General features: G+C 56.4%; 1 protein-coding gene across 1 annotated transcript; it reads left to right on the top strand.

Moving 5' to 3' along the window:
• Positions 1 to 550: 550 nt before the first annotated feature.
• On the top strand, positions 551 to 19356 carry MMP11 (matrix metallopeptidase 11). The gene is made up of 8 exons (XM_040081311.2): positions 551 to 818; positions 9158 to 9405; positions 11324 to 11467; positions 12439 to 12572; positions 15284 to 15531; positions 15794 to 16007; positions 17290 to 17547; positions 18419 to 19356. Exons 1-8 carry the CDS (start codon positions 699 to 701, stop codon positions 18550 to 18552), a joined length of 1500 nt encoding a protein of 499 aa, XP_039937245.1. The 5' UTR covers positions 551 to 698; the 3' UTR covers positions 18553 to 19356.
• The last annotated feature ends 60 nt before the right edge of the window (positions 19357 to 19416 follow it).

Raw genomic sequence — 19416 nt, 5'->3', positions numbered from 1 at the left:
CTAAACTCGGTCTGCTGAGAGGATGCTGACACAATCCAGGGCTTCCCCCATAGAAACAGGAACCGAGAAACCAGATCTGTGCACTGCTGCCTGCATCTCCAGGTGACTGGGCAGATGGAGAAGGCTTTGGCATCTTCAAAATGGGGAGTTGCTCCCTTCTTTCCCCTCCCTCAGCGTCCCTGCTAGGGAAAGCCTTCTTGCAAAGGTGAGTGAAGGGTTTGAGTGAAAAAGGGAGCAAAGCAGAGCCCTGCACAGGCTAAGCAGGGGTGCAAACACATCTAAACACGGCTGTGAGCTGCTCCCCGCGGGGACTGGAGTGATCTCGACGGGCACTAAGAAGATTTGGTTTAGTACTTGGTACCCTTAGGCAGGAGAGGTGAAAGAAACTTTTAAAGGCACGCGTGTAAAGGCGCCCCAAACCAGACGGGACGCGGGTGCAGGAGGCCGGGGGCCGGTGCCGGGCAGGCGTGGGAGGGGGTTCCCGCCCCTCTCCGCCCCCGGGGGTGGCGGGGCGGAGCGGACGGGACGGGCGGGACCCCCTCCCGCGATGCCGCCGGGCCGTGTCCCCCCGGCCCGTGCAGCCGCGGCTCGGGGAGAACAAAAGGCAGGAGCGGGAGGAGGCGCGAGGAGGAGGGCAGGCGGCTACCGTGGGGGGATAAAAGGCTCAGGAGGACCCCCCCTCCCTCCTCCTCTGCCCCATGTCCGAGCCCGCTCCGCCGCCCGGCATGGCCCGCCCGCCGCTGCCCGCCGCCGCCGCCTTGCTGGCCGCCGCTCTGCTGCACTGCGCGCCCGCCGCGCCCGCCCGCCGCCACAAACCGGTGAGTCGGGACCGCCCGGTGCCTGCTCCGCGTCCCCGCCGCTCTCCGATGCGGGATCTCCCCCGCAGATCCTCCGCTGGACGGCATGAGCCGCCTTGCCCCGCCGCTCCGTCCGTCCCCGGGCGCTCGGGGCGCCGGCGCGGGCAGCGCTGCCGGAGTCACCGGCCGCGGGACGGCTGCCCCTGCCCCGGCGGTGCCTCCCGCTCCGCGGGCTCCCCTTGGCTCCTTGGGGAGTTTTCACAGCCGTGCTCCCGAGCGAAAACGGGGTCCGGGACAAGGAGAGTTTAGGAGAGGACACGGCATCCCCCGTGCTTTACAGGCGGCCGAGCACTCGCTGCTGCTCAACGCCCCCTGCGCGCTGCGCTGGCAGTTCCCACAAGTGTTACGGGAGACGAGACTGAAGGGATGGATCAAAGGCGCAGGCAGGAGAGGAGCAGCGGGGCTCTTTCTTCCTGCACATGCCTGCCCGATCCCAGCGCCCGGGACGGAGCTGCGAGCAGCGGGGACTGCGCCTGCCAGGGAGGAGCAGCGGCGTGCGAGGGATTTGGGGGACGGGAGAAGACAGAGAGCTCCTTGTGCTGGGAATGTGTGCCTGTGTAATTGGGTTATCATTCGCTGGTGTGCCATAAAATAATAACAGAGTGAATGCCCAGTGGCAGCCCAAGGGGATTAGTTCAGGTTCTGTCGATGGTTTTATTATCAGCTCTGTCATCTGAGTACTTTCTGACTTGGCTGCTAAATCTGCTGTGGGCTGGGACTTGGCACAGAGCAGCCTCGGCCCCCAAGGTGCTTGCGTTCCTCGAAACGAAATGTCACCGTGCTTGGCTCCGCTCTGCCCCTGAGGAAGGCGAGGCCGAGGCTGGGTGCTGGCACTCTGCGCTCCAGGAATGTCACTGCTCGGGGGGCTCCGGGCCCATGGGAGTGCAGCAGGGCTGGGAGGGCAGAGCTCCACCCGCGTGAAGCCGGAGACCGCTGGTCCCTGTGGGACACGGGCTGGGCTGGCAGGTGCCTCGTGCTCTGCCCTGTGCCGGCTGGGGAGCTGCTGCTCCTGGAGGAGCCTGCACAGCCTCTGGTCCTGCTCTTGCTGCCAGCAAGGAGCTGTGTGGGATCCTGGGGAAGGGAGGGCCAGCCTGGTTTGGCACCATCTGAGCTTTAGCACAGCCCTGCTGTCACCGTGCAGCTCCTTTTGCCAGCGCTCACAGCTGCTGACTGCACAGGTTGCTGGGGCTCAGCTGACTTGGCCAGTACCCCTGGCAGTGGGAAGTACACCAAACTGCTGAAGAGCACAGAGTTATTGCAGGGGTCCAGGGCTGCTCAGGCTCCTGGTCCGTCAAATCCACGCTCCAGAAGAAAGTCCCCCAAGTTGGTGGCCTGCCAACAGAGAGGTGATTTCTTCCTCATCCTAGGCTGATGCTCTGCACTGTGAGTGCTAATGCTTTCCTCTGCAGTAACTCCAGGTGACACTCCTGCAGGTATGTTCTGTACAGGAATACCTTGTGCTCGTGTGTTTGACCAGCCACGTGGGGCTCGGGGTTTCAGATCGATGTGTTTGACTCAGCCTTTGCAGGGATGGTGGCTGCACTGGTTGGGTTGGAATGGACAGATGAATTCCCATCCCTTCAAACAGCAGTTCTGTCTCCCCAAATGCTCTTTGGGGTTCCTCATCTGGTGTCAAGGCTTCTGAAGGTTATTCTGCCTCTGAGGTGAAGGCAGTTTTACAGGATGTGAGCTGGCAGCAGTGCATACGTGAGCGCAGGACAGCTGGGGTGGCACTGCTGGGCTGGCAGAGGCCCCTGGCCTCGGGCACTCTCTGCCCTCCCTCACAGGGATCTGTGCCACGCCATCACGTGTGCTCCGAGTACACCGAGCCTGCTGCACAAAGGGATGTTTCCCTAATGTCTGACAGCAGCTCATTTCCTGTCTGGGCACCTTTGGCTGTCAGGTGATGAATGAGAAAGGAGCCAAGGGGCTGAGCCGGGAGAAGAGGTTCACACTCCTACGAGACACACCACAGGAGTTCCTCGGGCTGTGCCAGGATGTGGGGTGGGCAGGGAGAGCCCAGGTGCAGGAGTGTGCTGCACCCGGCTGTTTGTGCTCCAGCAGAGTCACAGCAGCAGCAGCTGAGAGGGGAGGGAGCCAAGGGCTAAGACTCATCCTAAAGCCAGGCTCTAGGGCAAGTTGCAGAAGGACTTGTGTCCTTTGAGACAAACCCTGTAGAGCTCCTTTGCTTTTATATTAATGCCCCAAGAAAGAAAGAGAAAACTGAGAGCAGAGTAAAGGCTGTGTCTGGTGTCCACTGAAAAACTTGAGAACAAAAGATCTGCAGTCCTCGGGGCTGTGCACGCGCAGACACTGAATTCCTGCCTCGCTTTTGGCTCCCCTGGGAAATCAGAGTCGCTGCATTTGCTGGGAAGGTCTCTCTCCGTGGAGGAGTGGTGGGCACCCTCCCAGCTACCAACATAACCCATCAGGGCTCCTGCAGCTCTCCCCTGAACACAGCGGGCTCCCCTCTGGAAGCAGGGCGCTGCCTTCCCCACAGCCCGTGCCTGCCTCTCTCCGGGCTCAGGCAGCTCCCGCAGGAAGGGATTGATTTGCACTCCTTGCTTTGGCTATTTAAATCCCGCCGTCAGTGGTGGGGTAATTTTAGGCATGTTTATCTTCTGCTCTGGGAGAGACTCAAGACACATGTAAGCAGTTATTCTCCAGCGGGTTTGTTGTGTTTGTGCTTCCACAGGCAGCACACACGCTCACCCTGCCCTGTGGCAGCGCTTGGGGCTGCAGCTGGCGAAGCAGAGCCAGGAGGGAGAGCAGAGAAGCGCTTTGGGGAGGATCCCCCTCCCCAGTGCTGCCCCCACACTTATCCTGTCCTGGCACCATAACTTGTGGGGCTCTGCAGAAGAAGGGATGCACCTTGTAGGAGTTGTTTGAAAAGAATTTTTGGTGGAAAGTCGTCCTGCAGGGATGCTGATCCTACTTTTTCCTACTTAGTAGCTCCTTCCTACTAATCTCAAATATATGGACAGGTAAATGAAGGGTTTGTGGGTGTTCTTGCACTGAGGATGGCTCAGCCTGAAGTGAATGGAAGCACTGCTGAGTCTGCACATAGCTGCCCAGCACAATGAAAAGCAGAGCACTTCATGGGTTAACTGATGGCCGCAGACATGTTTGTAGACGTTCACTGAGATCCCGGTGCAGATAGAGCAAGGACAGGCAGGTGACCAGACTTCGTCCTCTTGGTGGATTTGGGCAGGAGAGAGGCACTGGTAGCTTATGGCTCCCTTGAGCTTGGATGTAACTGCACAATGAACAAAACTTCTCAACCCCCTCCTCCCCTGCCAGGAGTGTGCCACATCCTAGAGCAGTTTCTTCATTTCAAGGGGATTTCTAGGTCATCAGATTAAGGGCTCTTGAAACCTTTTGCTATGTCAGCATCCTGGGGCTTGTTTGCTCTGCAAGTACTCCTGTTTCTGGCAAACTGTTGCTTGGGTGACACCAACAGCTTGGTTGTGGTGTGGTTGATGGAATAGTCTCACAAACTGTCACATAATTAAAATGTCTGATAATAAAAATAGCCCCGCAGTGTTTATTCATTTGCTTTCTCTCATTACACCAAAGCCTGGTTCTTCTCATTCTGTCTGTGGCCATAAACATTTGCAGTCCATAATGTTTCATGTTCCACATTGCTTAGGAAAAATAAACATTTTCCTTTTTTCATTGCCAACAACAACTACCACCAAGTAATCCGGAAACAAACCGTCAGGCCCCTGGAGGTAGTGCTGGATGGTGCCATGGGGTGGGGGAAGTGAGTGGAGAGGAAAACCCATCAGAGTGTGCACGGCCAGACCCTGCAGCAGCTCCTGTTTGTGCCTTTGTGCTCTCCCTGGCTCTGTCTGCAGTGGGACCAGGCTGCAGCCCAGCATGGAGGAGCCAGTCCTGGAGAAGAACTATTTTGTGTAAGCAAAGAATTCATGGAGGGGTCAGGAGACTCTGCCTCGTCCTGGGGGAGGTGGGATCAATAAATCTGGTGGCTTTGCCCAGGCATTGTTTCCACTAACGGTGCCTTGACCAGGAGCACGTTTAGCTCAGGGTCAGACCAGACCACAATCGTGTTTCTGCCATGAAATTCCACATGCAACATCAGCACCTTCCAGACCCAGTCTGCTCCTGGAACACAACCTGGCTAGAATGAAGCTGGTTCCAGTTTTACCATTAACCATCAGCTGTAGCTGCACTTTCAAATCCAACCTCTGCAAATCCACGCTGGGCTGAGAGGCACTGTCCATGCGTCAGGAGAAGAGCGCTGATGTCAGGCAGGAACATTGCTGTAAAGGGGTGCAGAGCCCAGCGGGGCACAGCCACCCCAGAGTGGACAGAAATGGGGTGAGAGAACTGTCTTACATGAGAAGTGCAATAGAAAGTGTCTCTGCTGTCCTTCCCCATGGAAATAAGGGCAGGAGCGCTCCGAGGTGCAGGCCCATGGGTAGGAAGAGGATAATGCAACCAGGCAGAGAGGCAGCAAACACCAGGCCTTGGCAAACACTCTGAGTGACAAAAGGAAAAAGCAGAAACAGAAGCAATGGGAAAGCAGTAGCAGAAGGCACAAGGAAATGGAGACAAATCCATGAGCCCATTGCCCAAGTTAAGAGGAAACAGCCCCAGTGACAGGGGAAGCATCCAAGACTGATGGGATCCAGGCTGTAACTTGTCCAGTGGCTCCTGTCTGACAGGGAGGGGGTCTCCTTTCATGTCCACGCCACAGAACCAGCCAGGAGCCCAGGTAATTAGGCAGACATCAGAGGACACAAGTTTAAGTTCAGGGCAGGCAGAGGGGGATGGACACAGGCAGAGGAGAGCCGTGGGTCTGTCAGCACCGGCACCAGCCCCAGCCCTGCTCATTGAGACGCCGTGTTGCTGCTGCTCCTCCCGGGAGCCCTGCAGGGTGAGTGCTGCCCAGCACAATGAGGTTAAAGATGCTCCTGGCTCCTTGGGATGGCTGGAACACTTCCTGGGAAGTTTGGCTGGTGTTCATCTGGCTCCAGCAGATCCAGTGGTGATGGCTGTTGTATCACAGCACTTGAAGGCTGATAAAGCTGTGAGGAACTGAGTGGGCAGCCTGTACCTCCGCTGTGGTTTCTGCTGTCCCGTGGGATCTGTCCATTCCCTCCTGCTCCCCCTCAGCCCTTCAGTCACAAGGCTGCAGGAAGAGGCACTTTCTTTGTGAGGAGCAGGGACCAGCCTGCAGCAGAGCACTCTTTCTCTACAGCTTTGCTCCTCTGCTGTCCTCACTGCCCTCAACCCTTGGTTGCAGGCCTGGAATCTGTCTGTGCTTGTGCTGTATTCACATTCACTCTCTTGCAAAGCCCTGGCTTCTTCCTCGCCTACAAGCCAGCTGTGCCCATGCCCAGCTGTGGGTTATGCAGGGAGGGGCAGTGCAGGTGGCTGCACACACTCAGCCAGAGGCTCAGGTCTGCTGGGACAAACCCTGTCCTCTGCTTTTGTGTCCAGGAACCCCTTTCCCTTCTGCTGGTGGGATGGGACAAGTGGGGATGCCCTGATAGGTACCCAGCAGCCAGTGCCCTCCTCTCCTCCCCTCACAGGTGTGTAGCAGCTCCAGCAGCAGCAGGGCCCTAAGTGAAGCCCAGTGCAGTCAGGGTGTGGTAGCACAGCTCAGGGAACAAAGCAGGATCTCCCCACCGGAGGGTGGGCTCAGCACTGGCTGGGAAGGATGCAACCTTAAGCAAGTGGAAATGATATCTGATCCCTGGGAAGTGCCTGCAGCAAGGTGTGTCCAGCCAAGGAGACCAAGATCTGCAGCCTGGGTGTCCCCTGAGCATTGTTTGGCAAGCGGTTTGTGCCTGTCACATTTCCCCTTGCCGGCTGTGCCTGCAGTGGCATTTTCCAGCCCTTTCCTGCCATGGTCCTGACGCTGGGGCAGTGACGACAGGGAGAGTCACTGTTTGTCCAGGGGCACGGGCAGGGCAGCAGGGCAGGCCTTGCCTCCTGCCCCACCCAGAGCCCCTCACAGGAACACGCTGTGCCCCCTTCCAGGGCCGAGTCTGCAAAGGGCAGGAGGAGCAGGGAGGGTCCTGGTGTTGCACAGTGGGTTTGGAAAGCTGGGATTCATAACAGTGGCCTTGAGCTGACCAGAGTGGGGAGAGAAAAGCTGCCTCTGCTCTGCCTCTGAACATGGAGTTCCTCGGGGCAAGAAGGAAACAGGGAGCTTCTCCTCTCTCTGCTCCTGGTCAGAGGAGCGTGATAATCTCCAGTTTATGCCAGGGGCCCCAGCCTGAGGCAACTGTCCTCTGCAGGAGGAGAATGTGCAGGGCATCATCAAGACAAAAAACCAGGGGTAAGGCATCTGGGTCAGCCTCAGGCCACACACCCACCTGAGCAATTCCCGAGGGTTTCCCAGTGCCCCTACTTCCTGCACTTCCTGGCCTCGGAAAACCAGACGCATTCATCAGCCAAGTCCTCGGGTGTCAGGACGTGGCAGTGGGTGCTCCTGAGTGCACCCAGGAGCGAGGGGCTGAGCAGGCTCCAGGCCGTGCTTTGGTGACACAGCTGCCATTGTGTGCTTCGGTGTCATCGGGGCGGAGAGCACGATGTTGGCCAGAACAGGGACTTTGTCGGCTTCTCCTGCCAGCTGTGCATTGCAGGCAGTAGCTGCCAGCCCAGACAGGGTGCCAGGTGGCTCTCAGAGAGCTCCTCTCAGAGAAACAGGTACCTTCAGGCTGGCAGGGCTCCAGTGCCCAGCAGGAGCAGCCCTGTGCAGGCTCCTGTGGGACAGCCCAGCCCGTGCTCCTCCTCCCCTAAGGCACTGAATGCATGCTCAGTGCATGCCTGGTGGCCTGGACAGGTTCTGCTGTTCAGGATGTGAAAGGATTTCTCTCTTTGCATGTGTTGCTGGTGCAGTTCCTGCGGTGTGTGAAAGAGAACTGGGGACAGGATTGTGTCAATGGCTCTCAGGCAAAGGCTGGCAGGTGCCACTGAGGGTGTCTGTCTGTCTGTGTGTCTGTCTGGGGAGGACAAGCCAGCAGGCTAGAGCGGTGACAGACACACGAAAGCCTAAAGTGCTGCATGGACACCCAAACTGCACCTGTGTGACCTCCCTGGCTCCCCTGCCCATCTGTGCCTCGCTCAGAGGGCCGGCAGCTCAGCGCTGGAATTAATGCCAAGGCCTTCACACTCCATTCCAGCCCGCATGAATGGGCTCATTGTGGGGAGCAGAGTGGTGGCAGCATGTGGATTACACGGCATCATGGCAGCTCTGGCACTGGGCCATCCTGACCTTTGTGTCCCCGGCAGGCCAGCCAGGAGAGCTGGCCTGGAAGAAGGCAGCTCTTTGCAGGGGAAGAAGGAGCCTGCCTAAAGCCAGGTCCCCCCTCTGCAGCCCTGTGGGACAGAGCCTGCCTGTGTCCAGGCAGAGATGTGCTCCCCGTCAGCTCCTCCCGCTGCTCAAACACCTTCACGTTTGCTGCATAAAATCAGGCAAAAACACCCTGTCTGCTCTTGTGCAGCACAGTGACATGGACCAAGCACCTCTCACCCCACATGCCTCACAGCAGGTTGGAGATGACACCTGGGTTGTGTTTCATGGTGGCAATACAGCCCTGCTGTCAGTGGCAGTCAGCCGATTAGCATTAATTAATGTTGCCAAGAGAAACCTCGCTTTTCCAACTGAGTGTGGGAGAGCCCAGGAGATGTTACCCCAAGCACAGTCACAGGTACAGTGAGGCAAGGGGATGTGGTGCAGTCCTTCCCTCAGGCAGTGATGGGGGCTGCAGGGACACTCACTGCTGCTCTCTGCCCCACATCCCTGTGTCCTGCTCTGCCGTGCCCACTGGCCCTGCTGAGACCTGCCCACGGTGCCAGGACAGCAAGGGGACACCAGGGAAGCGACAACAGGGAGCACAGCTGCGTGCTGGGGACTAAAGGCTTCCTCCGTTAATGCCACCTCTACCCGAGGCCAGGAGGGAATAAAGGATGTAGGGCAAAGGGGGAGAATTTATTCCCTAGTGATTTGTTTTATACTTGAAGGGTCTGGTTCTCATCCACAGCTTGCAAAAGTATTTCCTGCCGGCCAGCTGCCAAGGAAACGCGGACCAAAAATAGCCGAGCGCTTAGTGGGTGCCATGGCACGACACAGTGCCTGCCAGGTGCGAGCCAGCCTCAGAGCAGCAGAGCCCAGGGAGCACGGCGTGCTCGTGGGGAGCAGGTTGTGCCCTCCCAGTGGGGAAACAGCCCCGGGCAGAGGTGGGACTCAGCTCTGCAGCACTGCTGGAGGCAGCTATCCACCCCTTCACGGACACCGAAGTCACGGTTTTGCTTTTGCCTTTCAGGATGTGTCCCGAAAGCATCACACGTGGAAGGAGCAGGCTCCTTGGCTGTCTGCCGCGGGGAAGGCCGTGGGCACGGGCGTGCCCGCCAAGGGCTCCCCCGGGGCTGCGGCGGGGCAGCCTGGCTGGAACCCCCCGCGCTGCGGCGTGCCCGACCTGCCGCTGCTGCCCGACGGACAGAGCGGCCGCAACCGCCAGAAGCGCTTTGTCCTCTCCGGAGGCCGCTGGGACAAGACCAACCTCACCTACAAGTAAGGGAGGCCTGGAGCGACACTCAGGCTGGTTTGCTTCTCCCTCCGCACACGCTGGGTGCGGTGCTCCCCGGAGCTGTGACGGGAGCTGCAGGGCAGGCACACGCTGACCGCGGCAGGCACACGCTGACCATGTCAGGCACACACTGACCACAGCAGGCACACGCTGACCATGGCAGGCACACGCTGACCGCGGCAGGAACACGCTGACAACAGCAGACATACGCTGACCGCGGCAGGCACATGCTGACCACGGCAGGCACACGCTGACCGCGGCAGGAACACGCTGACCACGGCAGGCACACGCTGACCATGGCAGGCACACGCTGACCACGGCAGGCACACGCTGACCATGGCAGGCACACGCTGACCATGGCAGGCACACGCTGACCGCGGCAGGCACACGCTGACGGCAGCAGGAACACGCTGACCACAGCAGGCACACGCTGACCATGGCAGGCACACACTGACCACGGCAGGCACACGCTGACGGCAGCAGGAACACGCTGACCGCGGCAGGCACACGGTGACCACGGCAGGCACACGCTGACCATGGCAGGCACACGCTGACCATGGCAGGAACACGCTGACGGCAGCAGGCACACGCTGACCACGGCAGGCACACGCTGACCATGGCAGGCACACGCTGACCGCGGCAGGCACACGCTGACCATGGCAGGCACACGCTGACCGCGGCAGGCACACGCTGACGGCAGCAGGCACACGCTGACCATGGCAGGCACACGCTGACCATGGCAGGCACACACTGACCATGGCAGGCACACGGTGACCATGGCAGGCACACGCTGACCATGGCAGGCACACGGTGACCACGGCAGGCACACGCTGACCATGGCAGGCACACGCTGACCATGGCAGGCACACGCTGACGGCAGCAGGCACACGCTGACCATGGCAGGCTTGTGCCCGGCTGCTCCTGGTGAGCACACTCCAGTGACCCAGCTGCCCTCCCAGTGCTGCCCAGCACGCTGTGCGCAGCCCTCGGGCAGCCCTGCACCAGAGCCCTGGGCACGCACGGTCCCTGCCCTCCCGTGCTGAGCCGAGCCTCCAGCACCAGCTGTGCCTCTGCCCCACAGCCACCCCGCGGGGGGAACACCTCACGGTTTGTTTTAAAAAGACCTCTTTAGTCAGCTGTTGTTGATGGTCCCATAAACAGCACTTCAGTGCAAAGTTTTACCCAAATCACCCCACACGTTCTCAGTTGTGAATCCGCTCAACAGACTGGTGGGAGGGTGGTGCTGCCTCCCCAGCTGCCGCAGGGGTGTGAGTGGAGAAGTGAGCACAGTCATATGGACCCTGACAGCATGTAAACCATCTTTTGCTTCATGCAATACAGGAGACACATCCTCACACCATCAGGAGGCTGTAGATAACAGAAAGGCTTATTCCTTTCTTTTTTTTTTTTTTTTGTCAATAGTGTTAAAGAAAGAAACACAGCAGAGATTTACATACAGCAACACCGTTAGTGGAAGGGAAAGAAACCTCCCTCTGTGGCAAACCTTTCAGTCTGCTCTTGTTATTGGAGGAAGTGACTGCTGAGTGAACCCAAGTTTCCAGGGGCAAAAAATGCAGAGACTGAGGAGAAGAAATCACATCACACCATTCTCAGGAATCTTTGTGGTGGTGGCCTTACAGGGGATAGACTGGGGAGTGCTGTGACACCAGAACAACACAGAATCTGCAAAACTCTCCAGAGAATTCGCCTCTGGCACACAGGCCAGATGTTCCAACACTGATGGGATTTATCTGCTGCAGATGTTGCTCATCAGAGGGTGCTGGAGCAGTGCATGCTCTGGTGCTGAGAATGGGGACCCTAGTGATGCTGATTGTAGAACCGGTGACTTTGTGACAGCCCTGTCCATGGGCTGTCCATCAGCCGGTGTCTCTTGCCTTCCAGAATTATCAGGTTCCCATGGCAACTTGTAAAAGCTGAAGTGAGGAGGACCATTGAGGAAGCTTTGAAAGTCTGGAGCGATGTGACCCCGCTGACGTTCACCGAGGTGCAGGAGGGACGGGCGGACATCGTCATCGATTTCACGAGGTGAGCACGGTGGGCAGTCAGAGGGGCAGGGCTGTAACTGGAGCAGAGACTTGCCAGCACACAACTCAGGCACTTAAATGGAGGCTCAAATTTCTGCTTTCAGACTCTGGGATCGTTTTAGTTTTGTCAGTCATGGGCTGCTCGGTGTGAGTGCAGCAGTTCCACACTGGCTGTGCACAGCACCGTTGCTGATCATTCATTAATTTTCCTGGTACATTTACATTTCTCTGCCCACAGGCTGTTTTCTTAAGCGTTTGTTTGGACTTTCCATCTTCAGGTCCTCCATCCTGTCCCTTGACTGAACGATGTAACTGCCCAAAGACAAATATAGTTTCTTGGTTAAGTGAATCTTGGCTCCTGGCCTGAAATTTCCTTTTGGCAAAATACACACTGGGGCAAAGGCTTCCCTGAGCTGCGTGTTTGCACAGAGCTGTTGAGGGCAGTGGAGACTGTCCAAGCAGTGATGTGATTTGCATGCTGTATGTTCATCTCCTTCAGCTCTCTCAAGTGGCCACATCTCTCATGGGTTTCCTTCATTACTCACCAGCAGCTTGGCTTGAGTGAGGTCCTGACAGTTTGGCTGGGTTTGCTGCCAGCTGGCCCTCTGCAGCCCCCCACCACTCAGTAATATCAACTCAATCTCGGCTTAGGCAGGCACCTCCTGAATTCTTTAGGCTCCATAGTCAGCTCTGGGCTGGAAGCTGAGGAGGGGAGATGGAGAAACATCCCTGAGAAAACATACAAGCTCCCCAGGGCTTGGTGTGACTGAGATCTGCTTCCTCAGTGCTTGGTGTGACCAAGCTGCTTCCTCAGGGCTCTGATGCAGAATTTGGCCTGTGGCAATTGGAATAGCTCTGAGCAGTTGATCCAGACCAGTGGGACAGACTTAGGAAGGAAAGAAGAGCTGCTGTCCCCTCTCAGGGGCTCCCACCATGGCCCTTTGGCTGAGGTGCAACACATCTTCCCTGCAGGTACTGGCATGGAGACAACTTGCCCTTCGATGGGCCCGGAGGGATCCTGGCACACGCGTTCTTCCCCAAAACACACCGGGAAGGAGACGTTCATTTTGACTACGACGAGACCTGGACGATTGGGAACAACCTGGGTACGGTACTGCTTCAAGGGGAGCTGTGGGTGCTCCAGGATGCTTGTCAATGACCTTGGAAATGATTCCCTGTGGTGTGAGCAGGGACCTTGTAAAACCGAGAGGCAACAGCTATTTTTGTGGTGAGCACTGTGATCTCCCACCACTTGGATGCCTGCTGGTAGCATTCAGGTCTTTCTGTCTTTCAGCCACAGCAGAGCCCGTGTCCAGCAGCAGGACCGCGGCTTCCCCATGGATTCCTCCTGCGTGGGGGGAGCACCAGATGGCTCTCCTGCCCAGCCACGTGCCCTGCCAATTGGGAATTGCACCTGGCATTGGCAGGAGTCAGTAGAAATGAAACAAGGGAAGGATGGAGGAAAGCTGAGGCTCAAGCTCCGTGTGACACCGTTGTCTTCCAAAGAACAGTCTCAGTCCCAGGCCCTGCACACATCGTTCACCATCTGCCCTCAAACAAGTCCATAAAGGGAAACCAGGCTCCAGCTCAGTCCCAGTGGCCTGGGAATGCTCTGACCATAAACAACGCCACATCCAGTCAAGATTCTTTTAAAAATTTTTGCTAATAATAGATCCAAGCTGGTAGCTCTTTGCTTGGGCACTCAGGGGCTGGTGTCACAGTATCTCATGAGATACTGCACTACCGCCTGGGACCATCTGGAGCAGTGCCCAGAGCATCAGTTTCTGGAAAACTCACCAAAATTAACCCAGGTCAGCTCCTCCTCCTCCTTCCCAGTTTATTTACATGCACAAAGAAATAATCACAAAGCCCAAGTTAACCCCAGGCCTCTCTGGGGGTTCCCAAAAATGCCATCCCTGTCAGTGAGCTCCCCCAAAGCCCGTGGCAGTGTCAGCTGCAGGCCAGTGTGACTGCGTGGGACGTAGCACTGCTGTGCCTCCAACCCTGCCCATGCTGACCCAAAACAAGAATCACAGAGCACAGGACCTCTTTGCAGAAGTGTTTCTGCTCTGGGGGTGGGCTCTGTCAGTTTTCACCCTCTGTTGGGGTTGCTCGTGTTGTTGAAGAATTTCCTGCATTCTCCCATAAAACAGTGTCAGGGGCAAACCAGGAACCGAAAATGGACAGCAGTTCCCATCAAAATCCAGCTCCATTCCATTCCATTCCATTCCATTCCATTCCATTCCACTCCATTCCATTCCCTTCCCCCCCACATCATCCATAAATAACTGTTGCAAAAGCTCTCTGGAGCTAATTGCCATTTAATATGCTGAAAAGAGCTTTGCGATATAAACGTGGATAAATCCTTGACTCGGCTCTCGGCGAGACAGGGAAATCCTTAGCCTGATTTTACTGATGGGAGAGCACAAGTGTGCCCTGGGGTCACTCCAGAGCCGTGCAGGAAGCAGGGCCCCACGTGGAGAGGCATCCATGGGGGACACAGGGATGCTGCCCAGCACAGCCCCCTCAGCCACGCTGCTGTGCACCTCCCCTGGAGAATCTGACAGCACAGCTGATCTGCCAACGCTGGAAAGCAGCAAGTGAGGAGCCTGCCAAGCTAAACAGAAGTGTCTGAAAGTTTGTAATAAATCACTGGCGTAGAAATCCCACTCTCTCAGCTGACCTAGATGTGTTGATTTAATCAGGTCAGTGCGGTGCATATTCAGAGCTTCCAAGTAAAGCTGGCCAGTGGAGGGAGGCTGGGGCTCACCTTCCCCTCCACCCTTCCCAGGCATTCCTCCCCACTGTGTTCTGGTGCTGAGGAGTGACCTGCTCCCCTGGAGCCAGCAGGGAAATCCTGCTTGGAGCCATCAAGGCTGGCTGACTCACATCCCTGCTGTTCTCATCACTTGGGCTGCAGCTTGGAAGATTTCTGGCTGAAGACAAGTGAATGTATGCTGGGACTTGTCAACAAACAGCCTCCACTTATAGTGAAATTTAGCAGCTTTAAAAAGGAAGCTCAACAAAACCTGCCAAACAATACAAGTTTGTATACTGAAATCCCCTTTCCCCCCTCTCCTTTTATAGATGCTCCAAGGTCATGTATTCCTAAAACACGGTCTCCCATAAATCTGTTTAAATCTGGTAAAGAAGTCTCAGGCCTTGACATTAGATAATCTTTTATGGATTTATTTCTAAATGACACCTTCTTGACACAGTCCCCAGACAAGCAATAAATGAGCTCCCTCTGCTGTCTGTGTGACAGCTGCCTTTGTCAGTGTTAATCCCAGAGTTCTCTCGCCGACACCAGCATCTTCCACAGTGGATGTGATCTACCTGGGACTTGCTAAACTTCAGCTCCAGCCAACAACTGCTTCAAGGCTGGGTGAACAAACACCAACCTTACCACCCCACCTCCTACACCTCTGGTCTAGATTTTCTTCTCTGTGCAAATTTCTCCTTTCCAAAAGTGCATGGAAAATCCTTTTCTTCCTGGTAGCCAGGTGGCAAGAGCCTCTGACAACAGAATTGCAAATTACCAATGTGTCCAGGTTAATACCCAAGGGTATGAATTGACTTATGGTGCTTCTGAACCAGTGAACCCCTTTATTACGCCCTCTGACTCCTTAAAAAAACCCCACAAACATACTTTGGAGCTACACAGGAGATATCTGGGAACAACACAGTTGGAGGTAGATTTCTCTTTCCTCTTTCTGGACTCCCACTACATGTCAGTGTCTGGTAACTGGTAGGAACAGGCCCAGGAGGCCAAAGCACGTGAGTAGACAGAAGTATCTTCCATCTTCTCCCCTTGTAGGCACTGACCTCCTGCAAGTGGCTGCTCATGAGTTTGGCCACGTCCTGGGCCTGCAGCACACGGCTGTCTCCAAGTCCCTGATGTCTCCTTTCTACATCTTCCGCTACCCCCTCAGCCTGAGTGAGGATGACAAGCAAGGAATCCAGTACCTGTACGGGAAACCCTCACCCGATCCTGACCCGACCCCAACGCAGCCAGCAGAGCTGCCCCAGCCAGACCTCGAAACAAATGAGATCCCCAACGTGGAGGTGAGCGAATGGCTGGTGTGTGCCCTTCCCTGACACCCTGGCTGCCCCCAGCAGCAGCCAGAGTTGGTGTCTGCCTCCTGCACCACCGCTGCCGAGCCCAGGCGCAGGGCTGGCACCGGGATGCGCAGGGAGGGGATCTCTGGGCAGCACACGCCCAACCAAACCGGGCAGCTGCCGGGGCACAGAGCCTTCCCCTCGGCTGAGCGCAGCCGGGGCGCGGGGGGCTCCGGGGAGCCAGCCCTGAGCCGCTGTGCTTTGCCAGGCTGTGCAGCCCGACGCCTGCCGCTCAGCTTTCGATGCGGCAGCCACCATCCGAGGGGAGCTGTTCTTCTTCAGGTCCCGCTTCGTGTGGCGGCTCCGCGCTGGAAAGCTGCAGGACGGTTACCCAGCGCTGGCCTCTCGCCACTGGCAGGGCATCCCCAGCTCTGTCGACGCCACCTTCGAGGACCCTCTGGGCAACATCTGGTTTTTCCAAGGTAAGAGCTGGACTGGGACCAGATGGCTGAGAAATGCATCACAATTACGTGGGGGTAGTCAGGACCTAGCAGGTTCCTGGGAGAATAAATCTCCTGAGAATCCTCAGCAATCCAGTAATCCTTGTTATTTGTTTGCTTACCTATTTAAACTTTTTATCAGGTATCGAGGACAGAAGAGAGAACAAAGAGTCACTTTTGTTTTAAACACAGCCACAATATCCCATTCTCCTTCCCTGGAACACAAACATTTGTAATGAGCCTCTGCCCTGGCAGAGGCGAAAGAAGGAAATATTTGCTCCATCTCCCCAGCTGTCATGGGAAGCACTGTGCCAGAAGTGGACCCCAGCAGCTTCCCTGGTTGTGCCTGTGTCCCCAGGGCCCTACTCAGGGTGGGGACAGCATTTTCTCTGCTCCTCAGAGACCTGGAACTTCCTTAGTACCCCATAACTTTCTGAGCCTACAGAGAGCCTGGGTCCAGAGCCAGGCAACCTCCAGCAGCCAGAGAGATTAAAAACAAAACCACTTCCTGGCCATCCCTGGGGTTCAAGGCCAGGAACAAGCCCACTGTTTTCTTTAACACTCTTCCCAAGTGTAGGTTTAATAGGAGGGATGCAGAATGACATGGGAACTCATTGTGGGTGTGCACACCATGTCTGCACTCCATGAGACCGAGTACCAAAATCACACCAGTGGCTCTGCAGGCAGAGCTCCTGCATAAACACATTTCTGAGCACCTGACCTGCACGCAAGGACTTACAGCGCTAAAATTGGCAGGCTCCTACAGTGAGCTAAAGTGAGATAAGGGGAAAGTATTACATGCCATGGGCTAATTACAGAGAGTCTCATTTTAATCTAATCTGGAATTGTGCTTCCAGTCTCTATATCAACTTGGCAAATTCCTCCTGGTTTGTGCAGCTCGCTCCTTTCCAGCCACATGCCCCCTTTGTGCCTGTGCATGCCCACATGATTTCCAAGTGCTGAGGTTGCAGGGCAGAGGCTGGTTCCTCCAGCCAAGTCCTTAATAACTTCCACAAATAGAGAATAGTGCTGCTGAAATGGGTTCCTCAACACCACCAGGCTGGACTGAGGTGGGATGTCAGTGCATTGGCAGCATTCTGGACACACAACTGTGGCAGTGTCCATCACCTTTGATGGTGTTTTTGCCTCTCAGGCACAGCTTCCCGTGGGAGCTCTGCTGAGGCACCAGCTCCAGTTGCACAATTCACTACCAAATTATCAGAATTTCTGACCCCTTTGTCTCCCTTTTCTGTCTCCGCCACAGATTCTCAGTACTGGATTTATGATGGTGAGAGACGGGTATCCGGTCCCACCCCAATCGTGGAGCTGGGCCTCCCTGCATCCCCTGTGCAGGCAGCTCTGGTGTGGGGGGCTGAGAAGAACAAGATCTACATCTTCAGTGGAGGCAACTACTGGCGCTTCAACCCCCAGAGGCGCCAGGTGGACAACATCTACCCCCGGGCCATGGCCGACTGGCGCGGCGTCCCGCCTGAGATCGACGCCGCTTTTCAGGACGAGTTTGGTCAGTGCAGCAGGAGCTCTGGCTGACAGCACTGCCCAGCTGAAGAGCCGGGCAGATTTAGACATGTGGTAGTTGTGGGCATTTCCCAACCATAACACACCCCATACAGTGCAGAGGGGCAGTTCCCTCCAGTGGGTAGAGAATTGAGAAGTTTTGTTCTCATTAATTGCAGCAACTGATATGTAAGTGTATAATAGAGAAGTCAAATAAGTGACCAAGGAATGGTCACAGAGTCCTGCCCACCTCTTAGTGCTCTTGCCAGAGGAAACGATGAGGAGATAACAGAAACACTGCCCACACTTCAGCCCGGGGAGCTGAACAAAGAACAGGCTGCTTTTGGTATTGACCAGTGCTCCCCAATGGGCCTCAATGCTGAAAAGAGCACAGCAGTGCCACACAAACACTGGGGACGGCAGGGTGCTTGGGATGACAGGTGTGGTGAGGGCCTCTTTCCTCTCTAAGGATGAAATGAAACAACTCCCCACTGCTACCAGAACCTAAATTCCAGGGCAGCTTGCCCACAGTAACAGATGCTCTGGGCAGGTTCTTCACAAGTTGCCTGTCCCTGCCCTAGACATCCTGTGCCCTCACAGGGCTGGGTCACTACAAGCATACAGCATATTTAAACCCACCAGGAAAACAAAGTAAAATCCGTCCTGATTACCGTCCAAAAAGTAAAACTAGATTTTAAAACCTAAACTACAACAGTGTGCATGAAAAGTGAATGCCAGAAGCCTGGGTTCAAGTAAAATCTCCTGCCTCTTCCAGCCCTCTTTCAGTATTGCCTGTGTTGCGGAGTGACAGCTGAACAAAATGCTGGGAAAGAGCTCACAAATGCTGTCTCTTCTAAACCTTCTTCTCTCACCCACAGGTTTTGCCTATTTCCTGAGAGGCCAAGACTATTGGAAGTTTGATCCGGTCCAGGTGAAAGTGCTGGAGGGCTACCCACGCCAGATCAGCCAGGATTTCTTCAGCTGCACACCCTCCTCCAACTCCTTCAGATGAGGGGGAAGCCTGTGTCCTCCACGCTCCCCTACCATCTCCCTTTACCTCCAGCAGCCACACAGAGGGTTCTCACTGCCATTCCTGGCTTCCTTCCAGGCTCAGCATCTGACACAACAGGTGCTTGTCACAAGTGACAAAGTTTGCTCCTCTCCAGTTCCAGCAGCCCCAGCTTCAGTTCCTACCAATGTAAAAGCAGCTGCCACGTTCTTTACAGGCAAGGGCAGCCACTATCTTCTAGCCATAGCATCCCAAAAAGCCATCAGGCCAGCCTGGAATGGGATCATGCTCCCGTAATTAATCTGAACCCCATCCTGTAGAACTGATCCAACGGCATTTCCTATGTTTACATAACTCACTACGGCAGCCCTTTGCTGCTGCAGACGCTGGCCAAGGAGGAAGGATGCCCCAGCCCGGGGCTTTGAAGGACACCGGCCCTACCTGCGGAGGAGCAGGACTGCGCCGTGCGGCTGCTGCCAGAGTTACAGGGCAGCCGTGGTGACTGCCAGGGCCCTGCCGCAGCCCTGTCCCGGCTCGATGCTGTACCCCTAGTACGCGTTAGGATTTTGTACCGATCTGTATACAGACAAGGGGCCCCTCTCTCTCTCTCCCTCCCTGGTGCTGGGTGCCGGTGCTGGACACTGCCCCGCGCTCATCCCGCCGAGCTCCCCATCCCGGGATGCTCAGATGCACTGATCACTGTCGTGCCGCCCTTCCCGGCCCGGGCTGGCACCGCACACCCGCCGCGTCTGCTCAGCCTTACGCCAAACCCCGCCGGGCTGCGAACAGCCTCTTCCCTTTCCGCCTTGCAGCCCAGGCCGGGTGCGCGGCCGGAGACACGGCGCTGGCGAGGCAGCCGCGGCCGCC

The sequence above is a fragment of the Hirundo rustica genome, chromosome 17, assembly GCF_015227805.2.
Source record: "Hirundo rustica isolate bHirRus1 chromosome 17, bHirRus1.pri.v3, whole genome shotgun sequence".
Classification (NCBI taxonomy): Eukaryota; Metazoa; Chordata; class Aves; order Passeriformes; family Hirundinidae; genus Hirundo; species Hirundo rustica.
The sequence above is the reverse complement of the archived record's forward strand: the minus strand, read 5'-3'. Positions and strand labels throughout refer to the sequence as shown.

Coding starts and splice junctions, on each gene's coding strand:
- MMP11 (XM_040081311.2), top strand. CDS start 699: ATGTCCGAGCCCGCTCCGCCGCCCGGCATGGCCCGCCCGCCGCTGCCC. Junction 12,573..15,283: donor GACGATTGGGAACAACCTGG/GTACGGTACTGC, acceptor CTCCCCTTGTAG/GCACTGACCTCCTGCAAGTG. Junction 16,008..17,289: donor CAACATCTGGTTTTTCCAAG/GTAAGAGCTGGA, acceptor TCTCCGCCACAG/ATTCTCAGTACTGGATTTAT.